Source organism: Alternaria ethzedia, assembly GCF_023757985.1.
Source record: "Alternaria ethzedia strain BMP 0044 chromosome Unknown scaffold_37, whole genome shotgun sequence".
NCBI lineage: Eukaryota > Fungi > Ascomycota > Dothideomycetes > Pleosporales > Pleosporaceae > Alternaria > Alternaria ethzedia.
This window is the reverse complement of record NW_026056230.1, coordinates 104,230-132,111: the sequence shown is the minus strand read 5'-3', so window position 1 is coordinate 132,111 and position 27,882 is coordinate 104,230. Positions and strand designations below refer to the sequence as shown.

General features: G+C 53.2%; 8 protein-coding genes across 8 annotated transcripts; 4 read left to right on the top strand and 4 right to left on the bottom strand.

Annotated features, from left to right (window-relative positions):
• Positions 1-2,146: 2,146 nt before the first annotated feature.
• Positions 2,147-3,130, top strand: J4E87_009628 (uncharacterized protein; the record flags this gene model as incomplete). The annotated part of the gene is made up of 2 exons (XM_049381203.1): positions 2,147-2,329; positions 2,375-3,130. 2 exons carry the CDS (start codon positions 2,147-2,149, stop codon positions 3,128-3,130), a joined length of 939 nt encoding a protein of 312 aa, XP_049229053.1.
• Positions 3,131-5,147: 2,017 nt separating this feature from the next.
• On the top strand, positions 5,148-7,216 carry J4E87_009627 (uncharacterized protein; the record flags this gene model as incomplete). The annotated part of the gene is made up of 4 exons (XM_049381202.1): positions 5,148-5,285; positions 5,532-5,818; positions 5,875-6,713; positions 6,786-7,216. The coding sequence occupies 4 exons, from the start codon at positions 5,148-5,150 to the stop codon at positions 7,214-7,216; spliced, it is 1,695 nt and encodes a 564-aa protein (XP_049229052.1).
• A 973-nt stretch (positions 7,217-8,189) lies between these two features.
• J4E87_009626 (uncharacterized protein) lies at positions 8,190-9,070 on the bottom strand (the record flags this gene model as incomplete). Its single annotated transcript, XM_049381201.1, has 2 exons — positions 8,190-8,240; positions 8,294-9,070. The coding sequence occupies 2 exons, from the start codon at positions 9,068-9,070 to the stop codon at positions 8,190-8,192; spliced, it is 828 nt and encodes a 275-aa protein (XP_049229051.1).
• A 2,427-nt stretch (positions 9,071-11,497) lies between these two features.
• J4E87_009625 (uncharacterized protein) lies at positions 11,498-12,495 on the top strand (the record flags this gene model as incomplete). Its single annotated transcript, XM_049381200.1, has 3 exons — positions 11,498-11,578; positions 11,630-11,702; positions 11,750-12,495. 3 exons carry the CDS (start codon positions 11,498-11,500, stop codon positions 12,493-12,495), a joined length of 900 nt encoding a protein of 299 aa, XP_049229050.1.
• A 5,931-nt stretch (positions 12,496-18,426) lies between these two features.
• Positions 18,427-18,959, bottom strand: J4E87_009624 (uncharacterized protein; the record flags this gene model as incomplete). The annotated part of the gene is made up of 2 exons (XM_049381199.1): positions 18,427-18,498; positions 18,555-18,959. 2 exons carry the CDS (start codon positions 18,957-18,959, stop codon positions 18,427-18,429), a joined length of 477 nt encoding a protein of 158 aa, XP_049229049.1.
• A 1,483-nt stretch (positions 18,960-20,442) lies between these two features.
• On the top strand, positions 20,443-21,626 carry J4E87_009623 (uncharacterized protein; the record flags this gene model as incomplete). The annotated part of the gene is made up of 2 exons (XM_049381198.1): positions 20,443-20,582; positions 20,669-21,626. The coding sequence occupies 2 exons, from the start codon at positions 20,443-20,445 to the stop codon at positions 21,624-21,626; spliced, it is 1,098 nt and encodes a 365-aa protein (XP_049229048.1).
• A 2,191-nt stretch (positions 21,627-23,817) lies between these two features.
• On the bottom strand, positions 23,818-25,341 carry J4E87_009622 (uncharacterized protein; the record flags this gene model as incomplete). Its single annotated transcript, XM_049381197.1, has 1 exon — positions 23,818-25,341. One exon carries the CDS (start codon positions 25,339-25,341, stop codon positions 23,818-23,820), a length of 1,524 nt encoding a protein of 507 aa, XP_049229047.1.
• A 599-nt stretch (positions 25,342-25,940) lies between these two features.
• J4E87_009621 (uncharacterized protein) lies at positions 25,941-27,065 on the bottom strand (the record flags this gene model as incomplete). The annotated part of the gene is made up of 1 exon (XM_049381196.1): positions 25,941-27,065. The coding sequence occupies one exon, from the start codon at positions 27,063-27,065 to the stop codon at positions 25,941-25,943; it is 1,125 nt and encodes a 374-aa protein (XP_049229046.1).
• Positions 27,066-27,882: the final 817 nt, after the last annotated feature.

The window sequence follows — 27,882 nt, the reverse complement described above, 5'->3', positions numbered from 1 at the left end:
ATGCGAAGGTAAAATTGCAGTGTTTAGTATGCGACGTGTGCTCTTGTTCGCTCTAGCAAGACAATATCTTTTTCACAGTCTGCTATTATGTGCGTAAGTGTGATCGAGACTGACGAATGCTCGGGCTGCTCGGTGTTGACATTGGAGATTCTGACAGGCACCAGGTGCCATTGTAAAGAGTGCATGCTGCGACGTCCAGCTTGTGCCGCTCATCCCGTGGTCGTGGTACCAGACGTCTTATATCCGGAACTAAAGCTGTGCAATCCTGCCAGCAATTGCTGCACTCCATGTACTGCCGTTAGAGCCTTGAAAACAACAGTAGGTGGAAAGCCAGGCATGCAGATTCATCTTGCGCATTCTCTAGCGTATGCCAATCTTGCGCCTGCAATTTATTAATTGGAGGGTAGTTGTTAAACAGTAATCCCCTTCAGGGGTCGCATCCCTTTCACCTTTTACCTTCCATTGATGCGACTGTTACTCGCATGCAGCGGAGGGAAGCATCGTGACATGTGACGTGATCGCGCGATGAACCGCCCATCCCGAAGTCGTCTCCAAATAGCTTGACCTTGTGCGGATGGAATTGATGATGCAGGCAGCACGTTGACTTCGACTCGCCGGAGGACGCTGTTCGCGCAGCATCGACGCTGAATCAGGACCGGCACTTTTCCGTGGCTTCTTTGTTGAGATGCTGGGACCTTCGATCCATTCGTGCGCGTAAGTGTCAATCGCGATCTTTCGGTGTCGCGCGACGGTGAGCGAGCGCTGCAAAAAAGAGCTGGGATGCGAGACCTATGTACGCACGGCCGCTCCAGATTGTCGGAGATGCGGATGCCGAAGCGCCGGGCGGCTTCTCGTGTTCCATCGCTGAGGCCGCGTCCACGGTCCATCGCAACACCCTCATCGAGCGCATCACGATTCGTCCGATACATTGTCCAGAGCTGGCTGTTCAATTTCAGTTTCGCGTGCGCCATGGTTTCTGAATTGCCCTTTACTTCCCTCGTGGTAGCTGACGGTGACGGCAAGCACGGCGCTGCTCCAGCATGAATTCCCACGCTTGTCCCTTCTGGATGCTACTGTGCATAAAGGGGTAGAGACGATGGGGCTCGCAGTTCATCGCGCGTAAGAGGACGACTACTCAAGCGCATGTATCATGGCTGTGCAAAGCTTGTAGGTTGCGAACGAGCAAACGAGGAGGAACCGTCCATCGACCGAAGACCGAGTAACCGGGACGATGAGGTGCCAAGCCCTATAAAACACGAGGAACCAACTGGATACCGCTAAAAAATAATCCTTATCGATTCATAATTCGTCGGACTCCTTGGAGGCTTGACAACTCACCGTGTCTCTGCGGTGCGGTGGCCTAAAGTTCCTCCGCAGATTGCGTCAAAACGTCAGCATGGCGCTGGCGGTATGCCTCTGAGGTCCACAAAGCTGGGCGGAACAACAGTCGAATATACACCACTACTACTGCAGTCTCTGTCTTTCGCGCTGTAGCGACTGGCGCATTACTTGCTGTATGCTTGGCATACTCGGTGTTGTCTTTCGCAGCTATCGTGTCGCGCGAGCCCGTGTCCAAGATTCTCGATTGGTCCACACCATCACATCACCTACGTAGATGATGTGGAGATGCGGATGAAGATGCGTATATACGCAAACACGTCCGGTGAAATAAGTTCATCACCAACATCTGCTCAGCCCACAGTACATGACGCACCCAATCATACCCACTTTCGGAAGTCTTGGCTACCGAAGCGATGCCACTAAACCTATCCTGGGGCAATCCGCGAAACAATGATGACTTAGAACGTGGCTTGCAAGAGAAGGCATCCTGCATGTGCTTGTCAGATTTCGCATCCTTGGCTATTCTAGGACTAGCAAACGGGTCGTTGAGATACGCGTAGCCCGCACTGCCTCAGGCTGGGGCTATACTTGCGCCATGTATGGATTCGGTGCATGGTGCGAAACACCATCTCACCTGTATCTCCGACTGTTGGCTATAAGGTAAGGGATCACCCGTCGTTTAACAGGTCATCATCACAAACCACCGCATCTACCTCCATCTTCTCCAGAGATCACTTATCTCGATCGCTTTCGGAGTATTCCACCCCTATCGCAACGACCCTCCAGCTTCCAAGAACCCTTGACGATGCCCGAACAAGTAGCTGTCCCTCAGTGGTGCGTCGAAGTTGGCCCCGAATGTCCCGTAGAGGGTACACTATACGGCTACTACCCCAGCATCGAAGCCAATGCTTTCTTCGCGGCGTTCTTCGGCCTCTGCCTGGTTATCAATCTGGGGCTGGGTATCCGATACAAGACGTGGACCTACATGGTAAGTTATTCCTCGACTCGGCAGGACGCATCTAATACCCGATAGATTGCTCTCTGTCTAGGCTGCTTGGGCGAGCTTGTCGGATACATCGGACGCATCCTCTTGTACAACAACCCTTACGACGAGACCGGCTTCCAGATGCAGATCTGCTGCTTGATTATCTCCCCCGCCTTCGTTTCGGCTGGAATATACGTCACGCTCAAGCACATCGTCATTAACTTCGGACAATCGTGGTCACGCTTGTCGCCGGTGTGGTACACGCGCATCTTCATTACCGGCGACATCTTCTCGCTCGTTCTCCAGGGTGCCGGTGGTGGCATTGCTGCTACAGCAGATAGCGGCTCGGATTTGCAGGATCTCGGAACAAATCTCATGGTGGCCGGTGTCGTCCTTCAGGTCGTCGTTCTGTCCATCTTCGGCGCCCTTCTCGTCGAGTACACCATCCGCACCTACCACCGCCGCGATTCACTCTCTTCTGGAGCAATGACGCTCTTCCGCAAGACATCGTTCCGATGCTTCATCTTCGCCATCATAGTCGGCTTCTTGGGTATCTACATTCGATGCATCTACCGTATTCCGGAACTCACCGATGGCTGGGGCAGCGAGCTCATGCGCGATGAGACGGACTTTATCATCTTGGAAGGTGCCATGATCGTCATGAGTGTGTTGGTGCTTACCGTATTCCATCCTGGGTACTGCTTCCCAGCGCTTGGTAACACGATTGGCAAGAACAGGGCGAGTCGGGGCAAGAGTATGGACACCACATCATCAGATAACGATATGGTATTGGGTCGGGTTTAGAAACCCTGAGTGTCTGGATTACGGGTTTGCCTTCAATGTGCCATGGCATAGCGCTTTCTTTTGTCAGTTGAGGACCTTAGACACGTAGACATAGAGTGACGGATATACCGGGGGATTTTATATGTCGAGCAAGGAGTCCAGGAGCTTCTGAGGCGTACTCGCCCGTTGCTAGTATCGCAATTCATCTTACATATCACCTCGTCGTGTATCCACATTTTTGAACACTTATTCTCGCGTACGAAGTTCGTTACGAAGTTCACTGCCTAGACCCCGCAGATGGACCCTGCCCATCCTGACCAGGAAGCATGCTCCCTAGTTGATGTTGAGGCACAGCTAAATAGTACCTAGACTTCATATGCAGCTGTCGCTGGCGACAGATTGGCGGGCGGCGCCGGAGGCCGAGATTTCGGCGGAGGGCGAACCGAGGTGGATCCAAGATGAGGCTATCTTGGTGTGGGTATGCGATTTGCGAATTCCATGGCCCTAGGAGGTCTGGCTCGTACCCTTTTCGTGAAGGTGTTTCGGCATGTGCACTCCGTTGGCGAATCGGCAAGACTGGCAGTACAGATCGTGGCTCGCATTCTCACACTTTTCCGTTTTTGAAGCCGTGGCTGGGGCAACTCGTTACGAGAATCACGTGTTGAAGTTTTCGGATTTTGCTCTCATCAGATATGATTCTCCAATGCAACGGCAGTTGAAAGAGGTAAAGTTTGTCGACATATAGTTAGCAAAGCCGTGCACATACCATATCAGTCGTTCTATATTCCGAGTGCTGACTGCGGACTCGAAAAAATGAGGCGGTTCGGCCTGAAACTCCGGACCTTACATAGCAAGCAAAAGAGGACGCACGAATGTCGCAGTGCTACAGGCACCCGTTCCCGTTGATGGTGTTGCGATCTTCGTGCAATACCACGACAACCAACGCATGTCGATTCCACCCAACTTGCCGATGCATGTAGCCAGTAGCATCCGTCGGACATTTTTTGCAACGCGATGTGGTCTAGGCTCCGGATTTGCCATCGTGGCACCTCAAAGCAATCCTGGAGTTCAGTCTGCCCAGTGACGTCAATCACGCATGTTGTATTTGAACCTCGTCCGCCAGCTCTTCCGAGGCGCATTGCGATTTTGCCTTTCTTCTCAATGTACGGTCGGCGACATGGAGAGCCCACCAGGCAGGACCGGTGGCGACGCTGCTCTACCGACCTGACTGCCGCGCCCGTTGGCGTATATGCATGGTATGCCTACTAAGGTCAAGAGAAGGTTGTTTGGGAGACGCTGTGGATGGCACGACGTCACACTTCGATGCGAGATATTTCTCGGCTGCAATGGACCAGCCTAGCAGTCAGCACGACACGCACCGCCACCTCCACTCCACCACACCTGTTACTACACGCCGTCCAATCATGACCAGTCTTCACCCACACCTCAGACGGTCGTTTGAGGCTCTCGAAGGGTTAGGGAGCCTGGAACCCCGTTGAATGCTAGCGAGCAAATACATCTGGACCCGAACCGCCGCACGTGTGCCGCCGAAGCTAGCCAATCTATCCGTCTGGAACGTAGCCTCGGTTTCCACCCTCATGCACTTTTCTCCTTCGCCTCTTTTTCATAGTAACAGATTCCGATGCCTTATTCTGGACCGATCTCTACAGCACGTGAGATGGTGCGCCATAGCGTCTCATTGGTCAGGAGAGCATTCCCGGACGAAGCTTGCTGTCGGCCTTTTGTACCGAGCTTTCGATCAAATTCGATCTTGGTCGCAAATGCGATCCGTTCTAATATTCCAAGGCGAGGAACCCGTGGCGTCCCCGACCGGTTTATCTGTGCAACAGGAAGTGGCGAACCGCTGCAGATGTGTACAGGTTGGCGAAGCGCAACTCCAGAGCGCGAGGCGAGCCCAACAACACGGCCTGCTGAACACGCTCACGCATCCGACGTTGCCTAGGCTCCACCGGCTCCACAAGCGACTTTGGCATTTCTGAGCACCGGGGATCTCGCCCACTACATCGACATTCACGGTATGGATCACTCGGAGCGATGGCAAAGCATTGCACCAGCCTCAGATGAGCCGGGGCAGCGACGCGCAGCCTCAGACCGGCGGAAGAAGCGACAGGCTGTTGCCGTGGCGTGCGTGCAGTGCCGAAATGGGAAGGCCAAGGTACGTAGGACCGAGTTACACGCAATAGCAATGCCCTGGACCATCCCAAGGTATTTCGCTCAGCTATCAGGCACTATGCCATGCTACAGCCCTGCGAGGCACTGAAGGATACTTCCAAGTACTCAAGGCCCATGCATCCCTGATTTGCGCTCTTCTATAGGTACTCACATCATGTGACACTACCTGTACGTAGGCCTTTTGCAGCTTTCATTGGCCCCGCGGACTGTGCTGATTGCTTATTCGCAGTGTGACGGCACCAGACCCCGATGCAATCGATGCAAGGAGAACGACCTATCATGTCAATACGACGTCGCCGAAGGTGTCTCGCGAGCCGAGCGGATGAAGATTATGAAGAGAGACAGCATGACTGGCGAGCTGGATGACCTGAAGCGCATTGTTACCTCGCTACGCTCCGGGACCGACGACCAGGCCGCCGCTGTCCTCGCTCGATTAAGGCTCGGTGAAGCACCTGAAGAGGTCGCAAAGACCCTCCCAATGACAGTATCCCCGGCGGTATCCGGCCAACCCCCCAGGTATGCATCACTCGACAGCTTCCTCTGGCTACAACAAGTTTATAACTCTGGTTCAGCTTACTGGCTCAGGAGTCCACGGACACCTCTGGAAGCGGTATGAGCCACGAATCGGCATTTGACACGAGTAAAGGCGCCTCACAGTTTCGAAAAGGCTCCAATATCTCCATGGCATCACCCACCAGCCAGAACAGAGGCTGGTCACCGTCAGCACCTTCATCAACATTTGCGTCGGGTAAGGGAAAACAAGCAGCAACGGCAGATGGAGCGAACGATCATCCCTTCCTAGTTCCGCTGTTTGATCGAGAGGACTATCTCCTAACAAGGGACGAGGCTGGGGAAGAGAGTGAAGAGGAAGATAGGCTTCAGGAAAGCCAGATTGACCCACGACTTTTGCAGCAAGGAACGAGCTTCGACGGAGTCGGGAACGCCGCACCATCATCGAAACCATCTCGGAGCCAACGGCCCTCACCACACAGACAAAACACGATACGCTCGGCATACCCTACGCATCTCACTGGTCGACAACCGATCGTGAACACCATCAGGATACACCCAAATCTCAACCTCCGCAACCTCTTCGGCAACATGCCATTCTCCAGTAGCATCCGAAGTAACCACTATCCAGGCGACATCCAAGAGACGCAAATCACCAACCTGTTTCTACCCACATGGTCCATGTTACCCATTAACACAATACCTGACCCCGGGTCATTAAAACGCGCATTCCCTGGTATCTACGAACAAGCGACAACACTCATGAACATGGGCATACCCGCCGACCAAATCATCGAAACCCACCCCAACATCGCCGCACTCTGGGACGAAGACGTATATAACAACTCCGGCATACTCACCAAATGGGCAGTCGGCATGGTGCACGGCGTATACATGAAGGGTACATCTCACCAGGCGCTTCCCCCTCCCCCCCCCCAAAAAAAACACGTCATCGCTAACAAACCCCCCACAGGTAACACCTTCTCCTGCTTCGGCTCCATGTACCTCTTCTGGTACCTAATGCGCTGGATGATCTCCCCCAGCCCAGAAACCTACAACGCAATCCCCGAATGGTTCCGCCCTACCCCCAACCAACTCTTCATGCCGCACATCAACATCGTCGACTTCATCGTTTGGCCCGCCTTCCGCGAACTCGTTACCCAGATCCCTGCTATGCAGGAGCGCATGGAGTGGCTCATGGATATGAGTTTGAACATCCAGTGCGATTGGAGCTTTGCGACGGACCAGGCGCTGTGTAGTAATGAAGAGACGGGCCAGGTGGATCTGTGCGATGCGGCGAGGGATGTGGTCAGGGAGTTGGCGAGTTGGAGTCTGGGACCGAGTTTCAGGGGGTATGTTAGTAATGCGGATAGTTATGTGAGGATTAGGACGGAAGGGTATTGATGGAATGTGGTGGTGTTGGACGGGAAGATCGACAGACCCGCTTCGAATTACGTTATGCAGAAGGGTTGCGACGGTAGGACGAATTGGCCCTGAATCGCTAAGCACGGCACGCTGCGGGGCAGTTTTTTTTTTTCGCGATCGAGTGTGCCGCGGAGATGTCCGCTGAGATGAAATGTTGTAGTGGGACGGGCCGGAACCTTGGCAACCCGATGGGCGAATGGGGCGGACCACTTGTTGTTGTTACTAGCGAAGCATATTACACGGAGTTGCTTTTAGTTCGATGGTCGCGTTGAGTGAGAAGCTTATGGGGCGACCCGACGACGATATACGGAGTACGATAGACGAAGAATCGAGGGATTGAAGTGCACTCTGCTCTTTATTTGTTGGCTTTGGTGTGGTCGGGATGTGTCGCGTCTTTTGTGCTATAGACTGTGTCATGTATTCCATGCTCAAGTTCAGGGCAGCTTACGTGAGAATGGAGGTGTATGACGTGCTCACTGACACGAAATTATCATTCAGAAACTCACTCGTATATCATCGCAACGCTCGAGTTACAAATGAATGTAATGTATTGAGCATACCAGTATTCGTAACCATCGTGTCGCGTTAAGCGTCATGAAAACGTATCCGTCGTGCGCGAATGAGTGCGTGTAGCACCACCATAAGCGAGTGAGTGTCGTGAAAGCAAGAGAAAAGAAAACAAGGAAAGACAGGCACTTTTCCACCACCGCCCATTATCACCACGGACCATAATCCTTCATCAATATACCCAACCACTGTCCATTACCACACTAACCTCTGACCATTACCATCATGCTCATACTCATCGTATCAACCGTTTGGAAAACACACTGGGATGCCACAGGCGGCAAAACCCTGTACACAACTCTCTTCCAGTATCTCTTACACAAACCCAGCATTATAGTCGTATCGTGGTCATCGTATCATCAGTGTGGTACAACATCTCGGGGCCTCAGACGACCCAGGGGATGAGACCGTCGCGGTGGTACTTGATGCGGAGGTCCTATAGAGGTATCAGTACATGTCTCGTATTCCTCTCGTACAATTGAGACTTACCTTGTCCATCAACATGTCCTTGACGGCGTTGATCTGCTGCATGTCCAGCGTGGCAAGCTCCTTCTGAGCTGGCGCAACCATGTCCGGGTGGGTTCTACTAGCGACCTTGCGGTAGGCGAGGTTGATACCGATAGAGCTGATCCTCCAGTTCTGGATGCCAAGCATGTTGTAGGCAAGCATGTTGACCGGGGGGAGAAGATTGGCTAAGGAAGAAGCACGATCACGGCGAGGACGAAGAGCGCGCGCGGACAGCGGAGGAGGTGGGCCGACCGAGGCGGTGGGACCGAGGGGCGTGGAAGGAGGACCAAGTGGGGTCGAAGGAGGAGTCTCAGTCCAAGGCTCATAGTTCTCGGTATTCTCCCAGAGAGGGTCGGCAGGCGAGAAGCGGAACGGGGTGTCGGGAAGACGGGGAGACGGCGAGGGCGTTGAAGCAGTAGAGAAGGTCCTGTCGCCGAGCGGAGTGCGTAGGCTGTTGGTCTTGGACCGCTTGGGTGTCTGGATGGGCCTCGGGATGTCGTTGGCTGCCTCGGTGTCGACGAAGATGGTGAAATCAGGTTTGCGCTTCTTGTTTGGCTTTGTACTCGACTTCTTGGCAACGGGTGCGGAAAGGACAGTGGGTCGAACCGTGAAAGGTGAACGAAGTGCGGAGACTTGAGAACGAGTACGAGGTAGCGGAGGCGCGAGGTTGCCGTTGTTGATGGGGTCTTGACCCTCGATAGAAGGAAGCGGTGTTGCCGCCGCGATCGCGAAGAAATAGTTGTTGACAGAGTCCGACATCTTGACAAGCTCACTGTAGAGCTATAAACCACTGAAGCTCCCACCAAAGCACAACGCTGAACGCTAAACAGAACAGAACAGTAAAGAAAAGAGGGACTTACCTAGAAAACGTAGAACAGAACGATTGACTCGTCGTCTCCGGAACAGAAGCAAGGGAGTGGTCGAAGAAAGGGAAGACGACTACAGGAACAGCGGCCTTTATAAAGAATGACAAGAAGATGAACGAATACTTCGAAGCTGAATGAGAGTCGTAAGAAGAGAGTATAATCGGAGGTGACCGCGAAGACGAATTTGAACAGGCAGGGTGGGCGCTCGGGCACCGGACCCGAACTCCCGTGGTGAAGCCGACAAGACGCTTACAGAAGCTCACAACGCGTAAAAACGCGTAAAAGGCGCGTATAGGATATTTCAAAAGCGTTTGTATATCCCTTAAACGGACTTGAGCGCGTCAGAAACAGACGCAGATGACGTACTGACAATCTTGCTGGACTGAATGTTGTCTTGATTAGGGAGGGGTCGACAGGTTTGGATGACTCAACAGGTCAGCCGTGACCATGAGTGTGAGGAGGTAATCTCTTTCTTTGCGACACGAGGGTCTCCTGATCAGCTGGACCTTGGGCAGCTTCCTGTTCCAGATGTGTAGTACGTCCTCAGGACATGCTACCAAAAGTGAAAGGAAGCCCTCTGACAGTCATTCCTCGACGAACGCTTTGTAATGATTGAGGCATCCATTATGATTGCTGAGTCGAACGCGGTTCCTTGTTAAACTCGATGTAGGATCGTTATGATTGAAACAGTCGTGATTGGCTCGTCATGTGTGGCTAGTCGCGAAGCAGAGGATAGCTACCATGGTATGAGATTGTGAACATTAGGCGCATACAACGACTTTTCGATATACGCAGCGAGATTCCCAGCGAAAGCGTCCATAGCTCAGAGCCGGTTAGAGGAGGGTATGCGGTATACCAGATGTAATTCGACGTGTGATGTCCGGAAGTTCAATGTAGAGTCGGCAGATCTGACTGCAAGTGCGATGTCAGGAAGGCGATAGTCCTGTAGTACTAAAGGACTCAAGTCTACGGAGACCGTACTCGAGAATGAGTCCATGAAGACGGATCAGTGTAGCTTGAAAGCCTACGTTGGGTGTTAGTTGTGTTTAGCTCTTGTGGATGCAGGCTTGAGAACGCATGACCGAAAGCTACAACCCCCGAGTATCAGAGAGAAGATGTATGGAAAGGTCGATAATGCGCAGTGATCGGTAGATGGGGGGATTATAGTAGATAAAGGTCGTAGCCGGTAGTCAGGCCCTTGGTTGTCTCTTACCATTACCTGTATTCTGGTTGACGTCAAGGATCGATGGTTTACTGCGACAGGTCTTTTTGCCCGGCAAACGCCAGTGAAGTTCGTACACAATAGCAACAGTGACAAGTGGCGATGGTCGGGCCTCGCATGCCACATCAAGCGTACCTTATAAAACCATCCAGTGGATCCAGAGTAATAAAGAAAGATGAGTGTTGAGTTCGCTGTGTGTGGATTGAGTCCTGAAGTTGTTTACGAAGTATTGTTATCGACGTTTGGAGATAGACCCGAAGAAGGCGGCATGACATGTCATGAAGTAAAGTCAGCAAACGATCGTCAGTTGATATGCCTCACACGCAGAAGCTCAGTCGCGGTGAGGCAAGCTTTCCAAAAGCCTGGTGACCTTCTGTCAAGGTCTGTAAAGTAAGAGATGTATCAGTCGGTAAGTAAACAGACCCACGTATACGGAGAAGCTGCTTTTCGTGATGCATCGTCAAACCTAGTCCGGAGATGTTCGCAGAAGCACCTGCCGATAGGAGATCGATCTAAGGGGTTTGTGTACCTCCAGGCTACGGTGTAGTCTTGCAAACGACTCATTGGAGCCCAACCATCTCCATGTCGTGGATGGTGTACGCGAGAGGCGTGCGAAAAAAGGAGCGCAATTCGTGTCGTTCCTTCGCCGTGATGACTAGATAAAGTCACTGGTGAATGTTCATGTGCATCAGCGGCGGAAGTGAAAAGAAGGTGATTGTTGTTGGAAGGCGCGTTGAAGATCGGACGAAAGCATCGGTGCTTCGGCACTTCGGCCCGACCTCCGGGATGGCAGTCGCGATGAAACATCGCAACATCACGCCCTGACGACGTCACGACACCGCTTCTGATACGTATCTCAGTCGATACCTGCGATGTCACCCATCGTCCCATTGATCCCAATTGATGCTCTACTAACCTAGTACACTAACGTTGTAGCTTCCGCATTAGGAAGTGCCGCGGCTGCTGATGCGGGGAAGAAGCTATTCGCTGCTGAGCCGCTGAGCTCGAGTAAGCGTCGATGAGGCATTACGCGTCCCAATCTCATCATTTCTCTCTATCCATTAGATCCGATATCCTTGGAAGAACATCCAAGCAGACATGGCTCTTGCTCCGGCCCCAACGCGTCTACGCCAGGTCGCACTTGTCGCGAAGGATATCGAACGCGCGAAGCAGCAGCTTGTAGGCCGACGATGTTAAGGTCGACAGACCGAGAACTGACAGAGATGCCAGACATACGTTCTAGGAACAGAAGTCGTCTTCGAGGATCCAGCTGTCGAGCAATGGGGGTTGAAGAACTTCCTCAGTACGTTCATCGTCTCTTCCTAGCTTCAGCGACTAACATGACTGTAGTACCAATCGGCGGCGACTTCATCGAGGTGGTCTCGCCCATTAAGCCAGGGACGACTGCCGGACGGCTGATCGAGAAGCGCGGTGACGGCGGATACATGATCATCATGCAGACCGAAGACGCGAAAAAGCGACGCGAATACATCGAAGCGAAGGGACTGTCCAAAGTCATCTTTGAGCATAGTTACGCGGATTCAGTGTGTATTCAGTACCATCCAAAGGGCATCAAAGGTACGCTAGGCACCTACCAATCGCAAGGGTATACGGCTAACGAGGTGACAGGCGGCATGATGCCAGAACTCGACTCCCACGTACCAGGTCCGAAGAATCCTACGCCTGTCCAGTCTCGCTTCTCTCCATGGCATGCTTGCGGTTCAGACATCGACCGCTATAGGGCCGGCATGGAGCGGACCGAACACCTTACGCTAGAGGGCTGTGTACTACGTCTGCAGCCCGGCGACCTTGGCCACGAAGCGGCCGCACGAGAGTGGGAAGCGATATTTGGCGTTGTGCGAAGCCGCGACCTGTTGGCCTTCACGAACGCCAGGCTGGGTTTCGTTCCAGGGCGTCAAGGGCATCCAGAGGGCCTTGTGTCGATCACGATCGGCGTCAAGGGCCAGGATAAATATGATGCAATACTGGAGAGGGCCCGACAGGCGGGCGTTTGTGGGAACGACGGGATCGACATGTGCGGTGTCAAGTGGTACCTTACCCTGACAGGTCACAGTGCAACTAAGGGGAAGCTGTAGCTCCATGCGCCATCACATCGCACGAATTCTGGCCAGAACCCGTTTCACGTTGCTGACTGCATGCGGCGTGCGATACGCTTTGACGCTGCGTTGAGCGTGCCACGTACGAAGCCAAGATCTTATCCGAAGACTGTTGAGATAGCCGTAAGCGCCGTCTTCGAGCGTCACGGAGTCGGTACCCCTCACCCACCGACGTCATCCGTCGAACAAGATGAATTACCCGTCCTTCGCCAGCATGTTTACGAAGGACGCGTCTCGACCTTCGTTCGGGCATTGTTTCATGTTCAGAAAATTCTCAAGAGCGAAGCCACGACGCCAAGTTGGCTGGCGTGCGCAGGACAGCAGTTGATGGAGATTACACGCTCCACCCACACCATCCAAGAAGCTTTGGTAAGAGTCCCCCAGCCTGGGCGCAAAGAGCTTCCCATAACACCAAACAGCTGCGCGCATTCTGAAAATTTGCCACTATTCTTCGCTGCTCCGCCTCCCGCTTGCGATCACGATAGGTCCACAGGTGCCTTTGTCGCGGTCTGTGCACTGCACACCCCGCTCGCGGTGACGCCAGGCACTCCCGCGCTCGCGATGGGGACGCGTCTACGCCAATATGGATTATTCCATTACTCCATGCTGCAGTTGCCGTGCGTTTGCAGCGCGGCGAGCGGAAATGAGATCTGAGGCGCAAAAAGCTTCTATGCTTCCATGCTTGGTGGTTGCCTTGCTGTGCACCGCCTCGACTTGAAGATACTAGCCTGAGTGGCTTACGCTCTTGGTACCACCACGCTCTCATACGACAATTCCCTGTGACGTACAAATCGCGTTTTCCCCAGTTGCTGAATTGCTAAGCTCCCTGCATGGCTGCGCACTCGCCCCGTCCCTCCCTCTACGAGATACCAACGCGCGACTTCAGAAAGGCCGTCCTCATTGCTCCACCCTACGAGGCCATCCTGGTCGCGATCTAAGATCCAAAGCTCTCGGCATCCTTCCGGAATCCTTCCCCTAGGCTAGCCCTACGAATTCTCCCCTCATACATCAGTCCCCGCACGGGGCACCGGCTAGCCTTCTTGTGACGATAATGCAGCGTGGGAGGACGAGCAAAGGAGCAATTACACACTTGCGGGCTGGAGGCGCACCACATTGGCTGCCGTTGGGAAGCTCTTCGTTCACGGCTTCGCAGCACCTTCCCATGCATAAAGTCTGCTGCCCCAGCCCTCCTTCGGACGTTTGTTTCACCCACCGATGATGCGCCTCGACCAGATCGCATTGGACCAAACCGCGACACATACCTTCACACCCTCCGCTGACCACCTTGGGTGTTTCACCCACCTTTCGTCCCACCTCATACAGGACTAGAGGGAGGGCAACATCTCAGCATGTCGCCGCCGATATACCACAACGATGATGGATGCCTCGAGCGTCCCTTGCGCTCCTCCATGGGCGCCGGCAAGTCGGCATACAACCTCACTGGCGTAGGGTCGCATTGTGCCACGACACCTCCTAATCCTTGGTCGCAGCATGGCATTCATGTAAGCCATTCTCTGCTTCGTTGCGCGTCCATGACTAACCTCCCTACCAGCTCGATAACACGCCGCCTTGCGACCATCAAGCCAACGACATCCCTCCCACCGTACACGCGCACGCGAACTCTACCCACGGCCTACCGCTGCAACCCACAGAAGGCTCGGCCAATCCTCGACGTGGTGAGCAGCTGGTCGATACAAACGCACCTGGGCACCTCACCTCCTCCACGCCTGCGCCGCCACCATCGACCTCTCACCAGGTTCGGTGCAAACACTGCAATGTGCCGTTCACTGGTAACGACAGGACGAACAATCTCGCACGACACATACGGACCCAACACTACGCCACCTCTCTGAGGTGCACGAAGTGCGACGTCTTATGTGCTCGCAATGATGCCCTGTTGAAGCACGAGCGCAAGTGCCAGCCGGGTCTACACCCCGATCCCGTCAGGAGAAAGAAGGACAAAACGGCCACTGCTACGACTCCATCACGCAAAGCCAACAATCGCTCCACATCCCGTCGCCGATCAGCCAAGAGGCCTGCCCCAGCCAAGCTCCCCTCGGCACCGCAGACCCCTCAAATCCATGCATCCGCAGCACACCCAACCCAGACCTCATATACTCCACCCGACACACAGCAAGCACCAAGTGAGGGCTCGCTTGTACGCGACTTCTTTAATATCAGGGGCGCTGGAAACGGGCTTTCGATACCATCTCAATCGTATGATCCGGCAGCAGGCGAGGACCAAGCCTTCCAGCAGCTCCATTACGCTATGCAGCAAGCCGTAGAGGCGGTACCATCTCACCAAGCTGTCGATCCATTTCTTCGTCTTGGCCAACATGGACTGACACCGTACAATGCCGCCCAACAGCAGGTCTGGCCATCGCCAGAGCATCTGCATCCTTCTTACACTGCTCAGGACTACAGACGCCCGCTGTCGCCAACCAATGTGAGCGGATATCTTGGGTCGACGGATCCGAGCACCCTACCAAGCAACAACATTTTCGACACCACTTCTTCATCATACTTCCCTCCAACACACCTATACACCGGACCTACCTCCATACACGGCCCAGTGGATCCAACCCGTCAAAGCCCTCTAGCGTCGCCTTTCTCTTTCTATTCACCATCGCTACCTTCCGCAGCATCACCTTACAACATGCATCAGGACATTCCGTCTGCGCAAGGATCATTGTCCGGGTATCATCACCAGGCTCTTCCGAGGTCCGATGAAAGCTTTGTTCACAGTCAAGAGGATAACGTTTCATTCCTGGATCTATTCCCATGGTCTCCACAGCTTGGCGAAGATCTAGGGCAGCAAAATCAGAGCGGTCACTAAGCAGCGTTCCGTACAATCTCGTTCAAAGAAGAACCCGAACAGATGCCCTGCAGTCTACATCGTTATGAAAACCAAAATTATGATATCATGAAGGCATTGTAGACTTCTGGGCTGCCTAGCAGGTGTGCGCTCATCCCCCACATGGGTGTTTTTTTTCTCCACATCACATCATTTCATAGACTTCACCTCTTCTTGTATATATCACTTGCTCGATACCCCATCATCAATATATTCTTACAAACTCAAATCCACGTCGCCGTCTAGCGTGCTTCCGGGCTCACGCGTCACTTGCTACACCACACTCATAACCCCACCATGCACCAAAAATGACTCAAGATGCTCCCGATCCGGCCCAAACAGCCCAAACTTGTGATACCAATCCTCAGCCAACTCCAACAGAATCGATTTCGGCTGCGGGTAACATGACGGGTAGCGTGGTTGAGTTGTTAGTGTCACGACAGGCTGATGGTTGGTGGGATGAGAGGAAAAGCGAGCAAGAGGGCTAGAGATGTTGTTCATATTGAGACTGCGAATGTTGGGGTTGCTGTCGTTATACATTGGGGGTTGTGGGGCTGACGCAAGGGGCGCTAGTGGGTCGTGGTGTCATGTGTTGAGGTTTTGGTGGGTTATACGGCTACTACATGCTGGCCGTTACCAGATAGCAATCCAGAGGTTAGCGGGCATACCTCCATGTTGACATCTGGCTCGTTGTAAGCTCTAGTACAGGTAGTATAGGAGGTTTACTAGCAAGGCAGTGTACCTTCGGACCCGTGTGAGAGCGTGTATGGTCTATCCAATCTACGTGATGTACCCCCAACACAATCCCAGGTATCGGCTCAGTCTCTGACGGGCTGTAGCGATTCCATTCCAAGCGAATGTTGAAGAAGATGCGTGAGATGTTGTAGATAGTGTGGTCACTGCCGGCGTGGGAGAAGGTATGGGGGAAGTTGAGGTAACCGGCGACGTTGTGGAAGGACGAGAGACTGGCGTAGACGCCAATCGTGAGCTTGAAGGAGTCGGACATACCATCTTCGATAAAGCTTCCGCAGAATAGCTGGGTTTGATACCAACTTCAACGCAGTAGCTATGGCCAACTTGGTAGTTTCCGCATTCACTGGTAAGGGAGGGGTTCTGTCATCTCATCAGCTCTTCCAAGTCATAAAGCGCATACACTAATACCGACCCACGCAAATAGTTCTTCAGTCGTGATGAGGTAAAAATAGGTAAGGATACAACAAGGGAGGCTGTTGTCCAGATTCTCGTGCCAATATGTGCACGCTGGATGCGCACCCGGGTCGACGATACCAATTGGTATCTTGTTTCGGGGATTGATGCCCGTGCTGCGCGGGCAAGAGATGGTCATGTAGGCTGGTTCGGAGGATCGCGAGATCATCTTGCTTGTGGAAGAGTTTGAGTTGTTTTCACCCTGTGTAGACGTGGTTTCTTTCTCAAGGTATGTGAGGGACGACGTATATTGACGAGCGATGGTTTCATCCTTCCCTAAGCACGCGGTGCAGCTCTAGAGCAAACGTAAAACTTCTATTGGTGCACAGCCGATGTCTTCCAACCAAATTGGCTGTTGCCAGACAACAGTGTTGGTTTTAGATTACGGGTAAATTCCGATCAAAAGAAAGGCTGCAATCATGAACAGAACTATACCACGGGTTTCCAAATCGTTCTTCCCAGACGCTCTCGACATGCAATTACCCATCAGCCCAGTAGTATCGGGCCAAGTCCGGTTAGGACACTCCGCTGCTATATTCATCACAGACTCCGCCCATCTTGTGACTCTCGCGTTGATGGGCAGCGCACATGATTGCGTGGGCTGTATACCAGGGTTGAGAACCTGACAGTCTTGCTCCGAAGTACTTGAGGGTCGCTTCTGAACTCCAACAGACCCAATCGGTCTGCCGCAGCGTCCCTTTCTCGCGAGCACTAGAGACTCGTCGTCTTCTTCTGAGGAGTATGGCAATAACGCAAAGAAGCTCTCTCCCTTAAACTGTACTGTGTCGTTCGAAACAGTTGTCGAGAGTCCAGTTGTGTTGCCACAAGCGTACGTCAGCCCAAATGTGTAGCTCAAACGAAGAAGATCCATGGTGTTGTTCCATAACTGCGAGACTGGCTCAATTATGAGAAGTACATCAGGCGACATTTCTACGCCGATGGTATCGGGGCGGCTTTGACCTGAGGCAACGACGGTGGTTGATTCATAGCCCTTGAATGTTCCAGCTCCAGAACAAAGTGTTTTGGCCGATGGCGGAGAAGTTGTGAACCGCGAAGATGACGGGTGCTGGGTAGTAGGGCTCGATCAAGGAGTAGTTCGGAGGGAAAACGAGGTCGAATTGTAATGTAGCCGGTGATTCTTCCGTTTGGAGTCCGGTACATGCGCCTATGAGGCACAGCAAGATCGATGGATGTTGGATGTGGCGGCGCATGATAATGCGATGGCGGCACGATCAGTGGGAAGTCAATGTCGAGGGGACGAGGCAAGAGAAGCGGAAATAAACCAGATAGATGGTGGTGGTTGTATACACATGTATGCGCCGCAGCTGTGCCACCAACACGAGAGTATAGTGGATGCGCTTGGCGAATCCGTATATGGGCGTCCGGGTAAAGACTGTGGCTTGGCTTATCCCCGCGTCTTTTCGAAGCACTTAGCACTATATCGAGTGAGCAGTCTGGTAGATGTCAGTGTCATAAGCTCACAGAGCTATACGTTGTGGTTAGCAATTGCCAAACAGGTCTTGGATCACGATTTTGCGAAGGAAGACTGTTTTTGATAGTTTATTGATTGAACGACTTGACTGGCTGTCTAATAAGCATGTTCTACAGCCTACATCTACCACATTTACCATAGCGGAGAAAGGTGAAAATGGAAAGTGGACTCCAAAGTACTTGCCGCTGCGTTCTAATCTCCCGTACCTCCGCCCGTATACCTTATCATGGAGCAGGGTCAAAGAACTCTTCCAGAGGAGGCTCTTCCACAACTGGCCTTCTATTCGCTGCGTCACCAAGCACCCAAGAACCAGAGGAGCGTAGAAGTGGTGACCTAAATCTTCATACTACTGATACGGCTACTCTTCTTTGGGACCGCGGGCCTTGGTTTTGGTGATGAGCTGCCAGAACCACGTTGGCATGAGGAGGATCTAGAGTGACTCTCTGAGCCACGGGCATAACCCCCATGGACCGATGTCTCGATGACTTTAGCCATGAAGCCGATTGCGTACAATATGAGGTAGATGAAGCGACCAAGGAAGGAGGGTTGCGAAGTGATCGCGGTACAGATCGAGACCGTGGCGAGCGCGGCGGTGATGGGATGAGCACCAGGAATGTACAAGATGCCCTGGTAGACTGCGAGTATGAGGAAGACTACCACTGCGACGAATATGGCCATGAGTAGTTGTGAGGGGGTGTATGTGCCGGACGTTTCGCCTTCTGGTGTCGGGATTTCGGAGGCTCGTGAGTCATGATCGCTTCGGTCGTCGGTAGAGGAAGCGTTGGACTCATCATGTTCGCGTGCTTCGCTACTAGTGTCGATGAGATTGGGATTCGTGGATACGAAGGATTGTGGTGCCGAAGACTGGCTTTGGGTTGATGAACTTTCCATTTGGTGGCCTGCTTCTGTCATTGTATCTTGGAGTCTGCGAACTAAATTCATGGCTTGTTATGTATTAAGTATGTAGAGAAAGTGGTGGCGCAGCCCGGTATACATACCCAGCTGACGGAGAAGTTTGCTTCATCTCAAAGAGTGCGCGACAAAGCGGAAGGCAGACGGAGAAAACAGTCAAACAGACCAGCATCACAATTAGATCTCTAGAAACTACTCTGCTACGAGGAGTCAGTTGTCTGTCGTCCATTCAAGCCTTGCGCTAGGGTGGGTAAAGCCCGAGTGGCAGATCAGGCATCCAGTTCCTGTAGACCTGAGTATCGGTTGGCGTTTGCATGCATACAGCGCGCACAGGCTACGCTGCATGAGGTCTATAAAGCAACGTCACGAAGTCAGTTTTAAGTTAAGAACACCCGTGCAGCTAGTTACAGAGAGTTAGAGTTGTGTCGCATACTCGAGGTTTGACAAGTCGACTACGCGGCACGGCAGGCTGAGGACAAGAATGTAAGAAATAGACATCGGCCCCAGTGATGATCAGTGATCAGGACCAGTAATGATACCTAGGCTAACCATCGTAGCCCCATAGGTGTAGTAATCACCGAGCTTATTGCATTGACGCTGACAATGTCGAACGTTTGATTGCTCCACGGAAGTGCGGAACGCCCAGTCAGCAGCCGCATATTGTGGCACCGCCCAGGAAACACGGCCTTCGCTGCAGTGGACACAGGTTCGTTTCAGACAGTAACAGACAGCGGCGTCGGATGCGGGGTGGTTCTGCATGTTGGAAAGGAGGCGTTGGCTTATCGGGAACAGCGAAGATGTCAGGAGGCGGGATGGAGATGTCGAGTGGGGCGGGTAGTCCGGCGGGGAGATTACCAGTTTCTGGTAGGCGTCGCCCCAATTTGGACCCTTTGCCACCATCTTCGCTCGTCCGGTCGCACTGGAAATGGCCTCGAGCCCAACACGTACAACAACAGCTGTCCTCTGTTCCTCGGAAAATATCAACAGCTTCGACTTTGTCTATATTGATGCGCTGTCAGCCACAACGGCACATGACCGCCAACTGCACTGTGATGCCGTGCCAGCCGTTTACCAGCGCGGCAGGAACCGTGCATCAACACCATTTGGAAAGATTCACGGCTCAGCAGCGGGCCAGCATCTGATTCGCCCCAAGACGGGATCCAGAAGCCACTTTAGCACCGCCAGTGGATCCAGGTTCGGGGGCGTCTGGCTGCAGGGACACCGCAAAAGGCTGAAGGGCCTGCCAAGCGCAATCTCGCCGGCCCCCAGCGCCCCATGCCACCTCCTGCGCGTCTTGGCTGGTGCTGACGAGCTGGCGGGTCTGTCGTCTTTTAAAATGTGCTGATCCCCCGACGCCCTGCCACAGCACGCTGCACCCCCTATCGCCATCGTAACATCTCCGTCTGCACTCTCGCGTCGCTCGTTTGGATCTATCCTCGTTCCCGGATCTACGCCGCCCAAGATGATGCTACCGTCGACTGGAGGTCGGAGCCCGTTGCTCGCGCTCTCGGTGAGCGCTGGCTGTGTCCTGGTATTCATCTTCGCCTTCATGGCTTGGCAGAGTCCACCCCGGGTGACTTTCCCACATGGCCAGTCTAACTTGTACGTGCTGTCAATTCATGGTTCTTGGGATGGAAGGGCCATGGCCTAATCAATGCTTTTCCGGCGGAAGCTAACAGACCCTACAGAGCTGCAGCCAGCGCGCAGACCGACTCGACCATTGGCGATGTCATCAAGCTACTGTACCAGAACCTGAAGGTGTCACCGACTGAGCCCTTCATTCGCGAACCAAATGGCAGCCACATCACGTTGCCACCGAACCCGCGCTACAAGAAGAACCTAGGCAGCGACGTCCTGATTCTGGATCTGGAGACCCGTCCCCTCAAGTCTACTGAGGAGTACGAACGGGGCGAATATGACTGGCGCAACATCAACCACGTTTCCGGCGGCATCTTCAACCACTACACGTATGCGCTTGTCCACGGCTACGACTACAAGTTCGTCCAAGCCCGCGAATTCGAAGACCGACACGCTACCTGGATCAAGCCCTCTGCACTTGCAAACCACATCAAGGACTACAAGTTCATCATCTTCCTCGACGCCGATGCTGCTTTCCGCTTCCTGCACGTCCCTGTCGAATGGATGCTCAACCACTGGGACGTAAAGCCGCACCACTCCTTCGTCATGGCCAAAGACCCTTGGAGCGCAAAAGAGCCCCAGTACAACTCCGACCGCTTCAACCGCACCTACACCAACACCGGCTTCATGATTGTCCAGAACAACGAGCAAACCCTGCCCATTCTCAAGGCATGGCACGAGTGCCCCGACGACACCCGCTACGCCAACTGCTCGCAATGGAAGCAACCCCGCTTCCACGAGCAATCCGCTTTCGGCGAGTACATCCGCTACGACTACGAGCAATACATCAAGGAGCTTGAGTGCGGAGAGGCCAATGGCTTCCCCGGTGTCGAAGTCAGCAATTGCCAGGGCAAGCTCATCCGCCACTACTGGTTCGAGAAGAGCAACGTCAAGATGGACTTCCGCGAGAACATCATGAACGCACTCACACTTCCGATACAAAAGATCTTCGCGCAGAACACGAGTGGCGTCGTATACCAGCAGGAAGAGAATGTCATACTACAATAGCAACGGCTTGCTCTACTGGCAAAGCAAAGATAATACGTTTACGAAGAAAGAGGAAAGGGCGTATCGCATAGCATAGCGTTGCATTACCACGGCGTTTTCCAGATATGGGATTGGCAATCATTTGTTATCATGTTTTCGGTTTTGGTTCGGTTCGGGCTGGGTGGTTTTCGCCCCGATTCATTTTACCGTCGCACTTTCGATCTGGGTCTTCCGACGCGATGATACCCCAATACGAGTCTCCAGTTCACACAATCAATATTATTCACAACACTGATCTTCCACATTGCGCCAGTTCTTCCGTCTGCCATGTTTCGAGTTGCTGCGCTTGGCTTTTGACGCTGTGACACCCGGGGCCAGTGTCACCTGCCGAACGAGGTATACTCCCCCCAGCCGATCCTACAGCTTACCACGATTGAGACGCCCGTAAAGCGCATCACCAACGGCACGCCTGAGAGCTACAAAACAGGATCTCTTGCCCAGCCCAGCCGCTTATCACCGCCACTTGACCCTAGCCACGAGACTGCATATCTGCCAAGGCGCTAGAACGTCGTTAGCGCCGATGATCGGCGGTCAGCCACGTCCTCGAAATTGGGTTCGGCTGGCAGGGCGGCGTCCTATGTAGGTTGGCCGACCGGAGTTGCGACGGCGCTGTTCAGGCGGTCTGTCTGCGGAGACTACTCGCTCTGCTTTGGGATGGACAATGGCGAGCTTTCGCGACAAGTGTCCCGAAATAGGCTGAATGCGCTTGTCGATCTATACGAAGCGCTTCGGATTGCGCCGGACGCTGGAATTGGCAGGTTTGGTCGGCGCACCCGGTCCCGGTGCTAGCAGGTTCTGACATGACGCTACTTGGCCTTTGGACGAGGCTTCTTTTGGAGATGTAGCCTTAGGGTGGAGGCTAGGGTCTTTTGTGAGTACGACAGTTGTCGGACTGTGAGCGGTACACAAATATTCTTAATCGTACACCGGACGACGCGCACTACTTATCGCCAAACCACCTTTCCTTTCGCATCCCACTTCCGTCTCAGATTTGAGGTCACCTTCAACATCCGAGAGAGCCGCCACCTACTCACGCTTGCCAGAAGCTATTAGCGGTTCATGTACCCCGAGTTGCATCGGTCCTTGTCGTTTCCAAACTTCACCTTCAACACGAGAGAAAGTCGTCATCCACATACGCGTGCAAGAAGCTAGCAGTCGTCCATCTACCCCGAGTTGCATCGGTCCTTGTCCACCCTGCTCTTGTGTCGACAATAAGCGCTTGCCCTCGTAACAAACTCGGTGTTCATATGAAGCCGAAGTATCACCAACAGTGCCCTGGCAGTCTGCATCTCAGTGCTCGTAGAACCTTTTCCCTTGGTCACTTCTACGACTCGATTGTTTGTTTGTACAAACATCGTTTCGATCGTATTCGTTTCTGGATCGTGTTGGCCTGCGTTCATCTCTTTGGGGATTTACGTGGTATGTAAGAACATCAAAACGTCTCTAAACATGGAATCTTTGTCCAGCTAGGTTCTGCGACAGCATTAGAGACATGTTTAGAACAAGAGCTGTGAACAGTAGACACTTGCCTGTTTGCTCGGGTCACCAGACACTGTCGCACACAACAATCACTAACCGCCGCTTAAAGCATTGTATGGAGTATTCATGCCCCTAACCATTTCCTCCCATCTTTACAGTCAGAACAATTCTTCTGGAAACATTGCTGTACACCTAGACAACTCTTACCGTTTCCACTCCATACCAGCACTATGACATCACCGAACGAAGAACCCAATGTCAGCCAGATAGACACCAATGCCACCACCAGCAACACCTCGAACACGCCTCGTTCTTATGAAGAATTTTCAGCAAGACTCTACCAGATTTTGAATCCTCACGCAACAACGTTCATACCACAGGCACAACTCAAGTCCTCCTCAGCTCACTCATCGGATGGGCGACAGCGACCAATACGACAGCCCACCATCCCACCCTCAGCTGAGGATCTACGGGAAGGCAAGGCAGAGAACTTCGTGTGGCCATTGATCATGGCTAACATCATATTACGCTTGTGACTTCCCCCATTTGTGAGAGTATCTTTTCGTCCAGGTCGTCGATGTTGCGGATCACGGTCAACGAGCGAGAATAAATTTCATCCAAGTTCAGACATAGTATGGATACACCAACATAGTAAACCCCATCACATCTCCAATCACAACCACTTATACCCTCCCTCCCCACCCGTCTGATTACTAGTCGCACTAGCCATCTCCTCATACTTCCTCCTCACCTCCGCCATCATCTTCTCCCGCTTCTTCCTCGCTCTATTCTTTTCTCTGACGCTTCGCACTACTTCTACGATGTCATCTACACGGCCTTTTGCTGTGGTGTATAGGCCGAGACAATCTCCTCCGCCACCAATATTACCACTACCTCCGTTTATTTTGCCATTCGCCCGGGCAGGCACCGTGGGTGCGCCATCCGTGACATCAGCGATCGCACGTCTGCGGAGCGCGATAAGTTCCTCGAAAGCTTCATCTGGATCGCGCATCCTGTTCACGGTGATGTGATGCGTGGCTCTGCGCTGCGGTAGTGTGGGTGAAAGACGAATGTCTGATTCCTTCCGCAGTTTATGAGAGCTTTTTTGCGCTGGAAAGGTTTGCGCGCGCCGGTGCTTGGTGAGAGGCGGTGGCACACTTTCTTCAAGAGGAAGTTGTATCTTTTTTGGAAGCAAAGGCTCTTCCAAGGTGATACTTCTGCCTCTCTTGCTGCTCTTCCGGGGTATGGGCGGTGTCTCATTCCGTGGTTCTGGTAATTGCGGCAATTCTGGTACTTGAGGTACTTGCGCATCTTTCTGGAAGAGACTCCATCGCATCATAGATGCGCGTGCTGGTCTGTCCTTACGACCGTGCCCGTGACTCATACGCTTCGTGTAACTGCGACGATTGGCAAGGGGCTCTGGTGCGGTTCTGGGCTCGGCGAACGTCGTTACGATCTGGAGTGAAGGGCGGCCACCTAGTTCTAGCTTGTTGTACTTGTGCGTCGGCGGTAGGGCGCTACCACGAGGTGAGGGCTTGGGCTTGCTGGGTATACGCAGGGGAGGTGGCACGGCTGAGCGTGTAGAGACCTCGTCTAGCACTTTCTGACGCGGTAGTCGTGGCGCTTTACCGGTTCCCATGATCTCGCTGAATAGATCGGCGACGGTATCGCGCTTTGCGGCTTTCGACTTGATTTCGCTGTTGGCGTCCTCCGATGTTGTATCGCTGGAGGTTACGGGACTGAACACGTCGACGCCGCTATCTTGTACACTCTCTCGGAGGGCTATGAAGCTTCGTGGCGGTGATGAGATCGACCTCAAAGCTGGATGTATCCGGCGGGCGAATGACCTTCCCTCCCGAATTTCGCTTTCGTCTATCGCCCTCATACTCTTCGGTGAGTATTCTTGCCTCAACTTATCTTCACGTGCCAATGTCGGCTGAATGCAGTCGTTCAGCATCCACTCCTTCTCCAGAGCAGACAGATTGTTTCTTGTCTCACTTATCGCTGGTGAAGCAGACGCGACCTCGCGCGGCTCGTCCTTTGGTGGAACCGGCGGCGCAAAAGGGTTGCGCGCAGTGGAGCTTGTCGCCGTGTCGCGCTTGACATCACGGTCGTGAATTGGGATTGCAGCGGACTCGGATTTGCGGCGTGCTTGGGAGTGAACGAAGTGAGCGAAGGGGTTCTCTGGCTCCGGCATGGTCGCGTCGTGTTGGGAATCACGAGGATCGGAAATGCGGGGTTTGCGAAGTCTGCATCGATCATTCCCCATATCGCTGACCGCAGGGAGCTACGGTGGGGATGATGAAGGGAGAATACTAGTGCTGCGAGAAGCTGATTAGCAATGAGGATGCAAGTTTATGGGAGTCATTCCCCGATGACTCAGGTATGATGACATCGGTAGGCCGAAGTGAGATGGGATGGAAGGTATGTTTTCGATTGGTAATTTCTATAAAGAGACGTGGCGATTTCCGTGCCAGTGTTTCGTCGTGGAATGAAGGAAAAACGCCTCAATGCTGGTAATGGTGGCGCACGGGTATCCGATACATGTGAAAAACCAAGAAAACGCCGTTAACAAATGCTAACACTCGATGGTGTAAAACGCGATGAGCACGCTTCAGTGCTGAAGATCGCTGTATGGTGTATGCCGGAGAAAGGAAAGATGCCATAACCGCAAATTGCACGCGATATTGCTCGCTGCAATCATGCCTCATGATGGCTGCTGTACAACACGCACTGACATCATGGGAAGTCCACACATGCCGTATCGCGAGACCTCGTAGTAGTACCGCGTAAGCCTCATTCCAGATGACCAAGATTGTGCCGAGTCAAGAGCAGCTCAGGCGCAAAGTTAGTCATGTATGAAATGTCAGCATCATTGGCAACGTGATGAGCGGTCTCCTCCAGATTGCCAAAGATCGCCTCCATATCGTCTTGCGATATGTCTTCCATCTCTTCATCCTCATCGTCGTCTTCGTCGATTTCGATTTCGATGTCGTACTGGTGTTTCGGTTCGTCCTGTTCGGCAGCCTGTGTCGAGGCCTCCCATTCTTCGATGTCGGCGCCAGAGAAGAATGAACCTTCATTCGCGTGCTCCATAGACCCTTCGTCGTCGGCAGTAGTATCGGAGTTGAGATCGAACGACGTCACCGAAAACATATCCAGATCTTCGAATGCTGAACAGATCGAGGACGGAAGAGAAGATGGCGTCCGGGGAGTGTAAGCATCGTCCGAGCAAGCGTTGGCCATGACTTCGTCATCGACACCTAAGGCGGTCAGATGAGAGCTTGCAGAAACGCCAATGAGAGACCTTTCCATGCTGAGTGGGTCCCTGATAGCATTGCTGTCACCCACGAACTGGAGTCGAGTGCCGTATCGAACGTGAAGGTCTTGGGCGATACCGGGCGCAAACCAGACCTTGTGGAGATCGAGGCGTAAGACTTTGGCCACCCCAGAATCGAGCAGTCGTCGCAATGAGACCGTGATGGGATGGTTGGCGTGCAATACGGAGTCATCCACGCGCGAGTTCGTAAGCCTTGATAAGGAGGATTGAATGCAAATTTCCAGGTCCTCGAAGGTTGCGCCGATCGTAGCTAGTGATGCTATGGTATCAGCGATCTTGCGCTCTTTTTCCTGATTCGCTCTCCCAATCGTGGCAGATACGTTCAGTCGACTTAGGAATCGAAGGTACCTATCGGCGATAGGAGGAAGCACGGTGGCGCTAGCGTTTATAGGCGACGACGGGGCGACGGTGCTGATGGGATTGTTCTTGTAGAAGTAAGAAGTAGACTCTAGATGCACCTGGTGTGAGACGGTGAAGAGTGCAAGAGAGTTGTGAGTTGGCTGCTGAGTATGACGATCGCGGAGAAGCTGGTCGTATACCATGTTGCGCAACTCTGCCGGGAAGTCGTCAAATCTTGCCATGGCGGCTACAACGGTTTTGAGTAATTGTCGCGGTGGATTAAAGTATGTGTGAGAAAGATGCAATCGGATCGGTGACTGGTGATGTCCTTTGACGATGTACCTGTTTCAGGTGGCGCGATGTGGGGTGGGTTCAGCCAACGCACGACAGGGGTGAAAGCATGCGCTAATCGGGAGCACTAGGATTCACCAGGTAGAATGCCGCGACCACAGGGTGTAGTGTTGAGGGATAATGTCGTGCGGAAGAAGCAGGTCGACTGTTGCTTTGTGTGGGGTGCGGGGTGCAGTCGTGCTTGACGCGACAGCGCGGGAGTTGAGCAGGCTTTATGTGCGTGGTGGCAGTGCGATGAGGTTGGAATCAGCGAGGACGGTGCGGCAGGTTGAGCTGTTATGCGGCTTCCGAAGACTGATCTACGCTAGCGTGCACACGTGAATGGCTTGGGTTCTGGCGGCTGCACAAAGCATTCAAGGGGCAGGTATACTCGCTAAGCCGCCTTTACCATGGAACGGGACTCTATATGTACTCCCCCACCACACTTGATGACTCCACGGTTCCACGCAATTCGACAGAATCTCAAATCGCAGCTGCCTGATAGGATGTGCGGCATGCCGCTGGCCTATTCTGGAATGAAGGCCGTCAGGGCTGAATGCTTTCTTTACTACTATATATTGAATGCGGAGGTGTGCGCTGCATGCTGCGTTAGGTTTGCAGCCTACATTGAGACGAAATCTTGCCAAGTAGATGACCTAACGTCAACGTAGGCATCATAGCGCTCAGGTTCTTCTTCGAATGAAGTGCTGCCAGAACATTGCGGTGCGC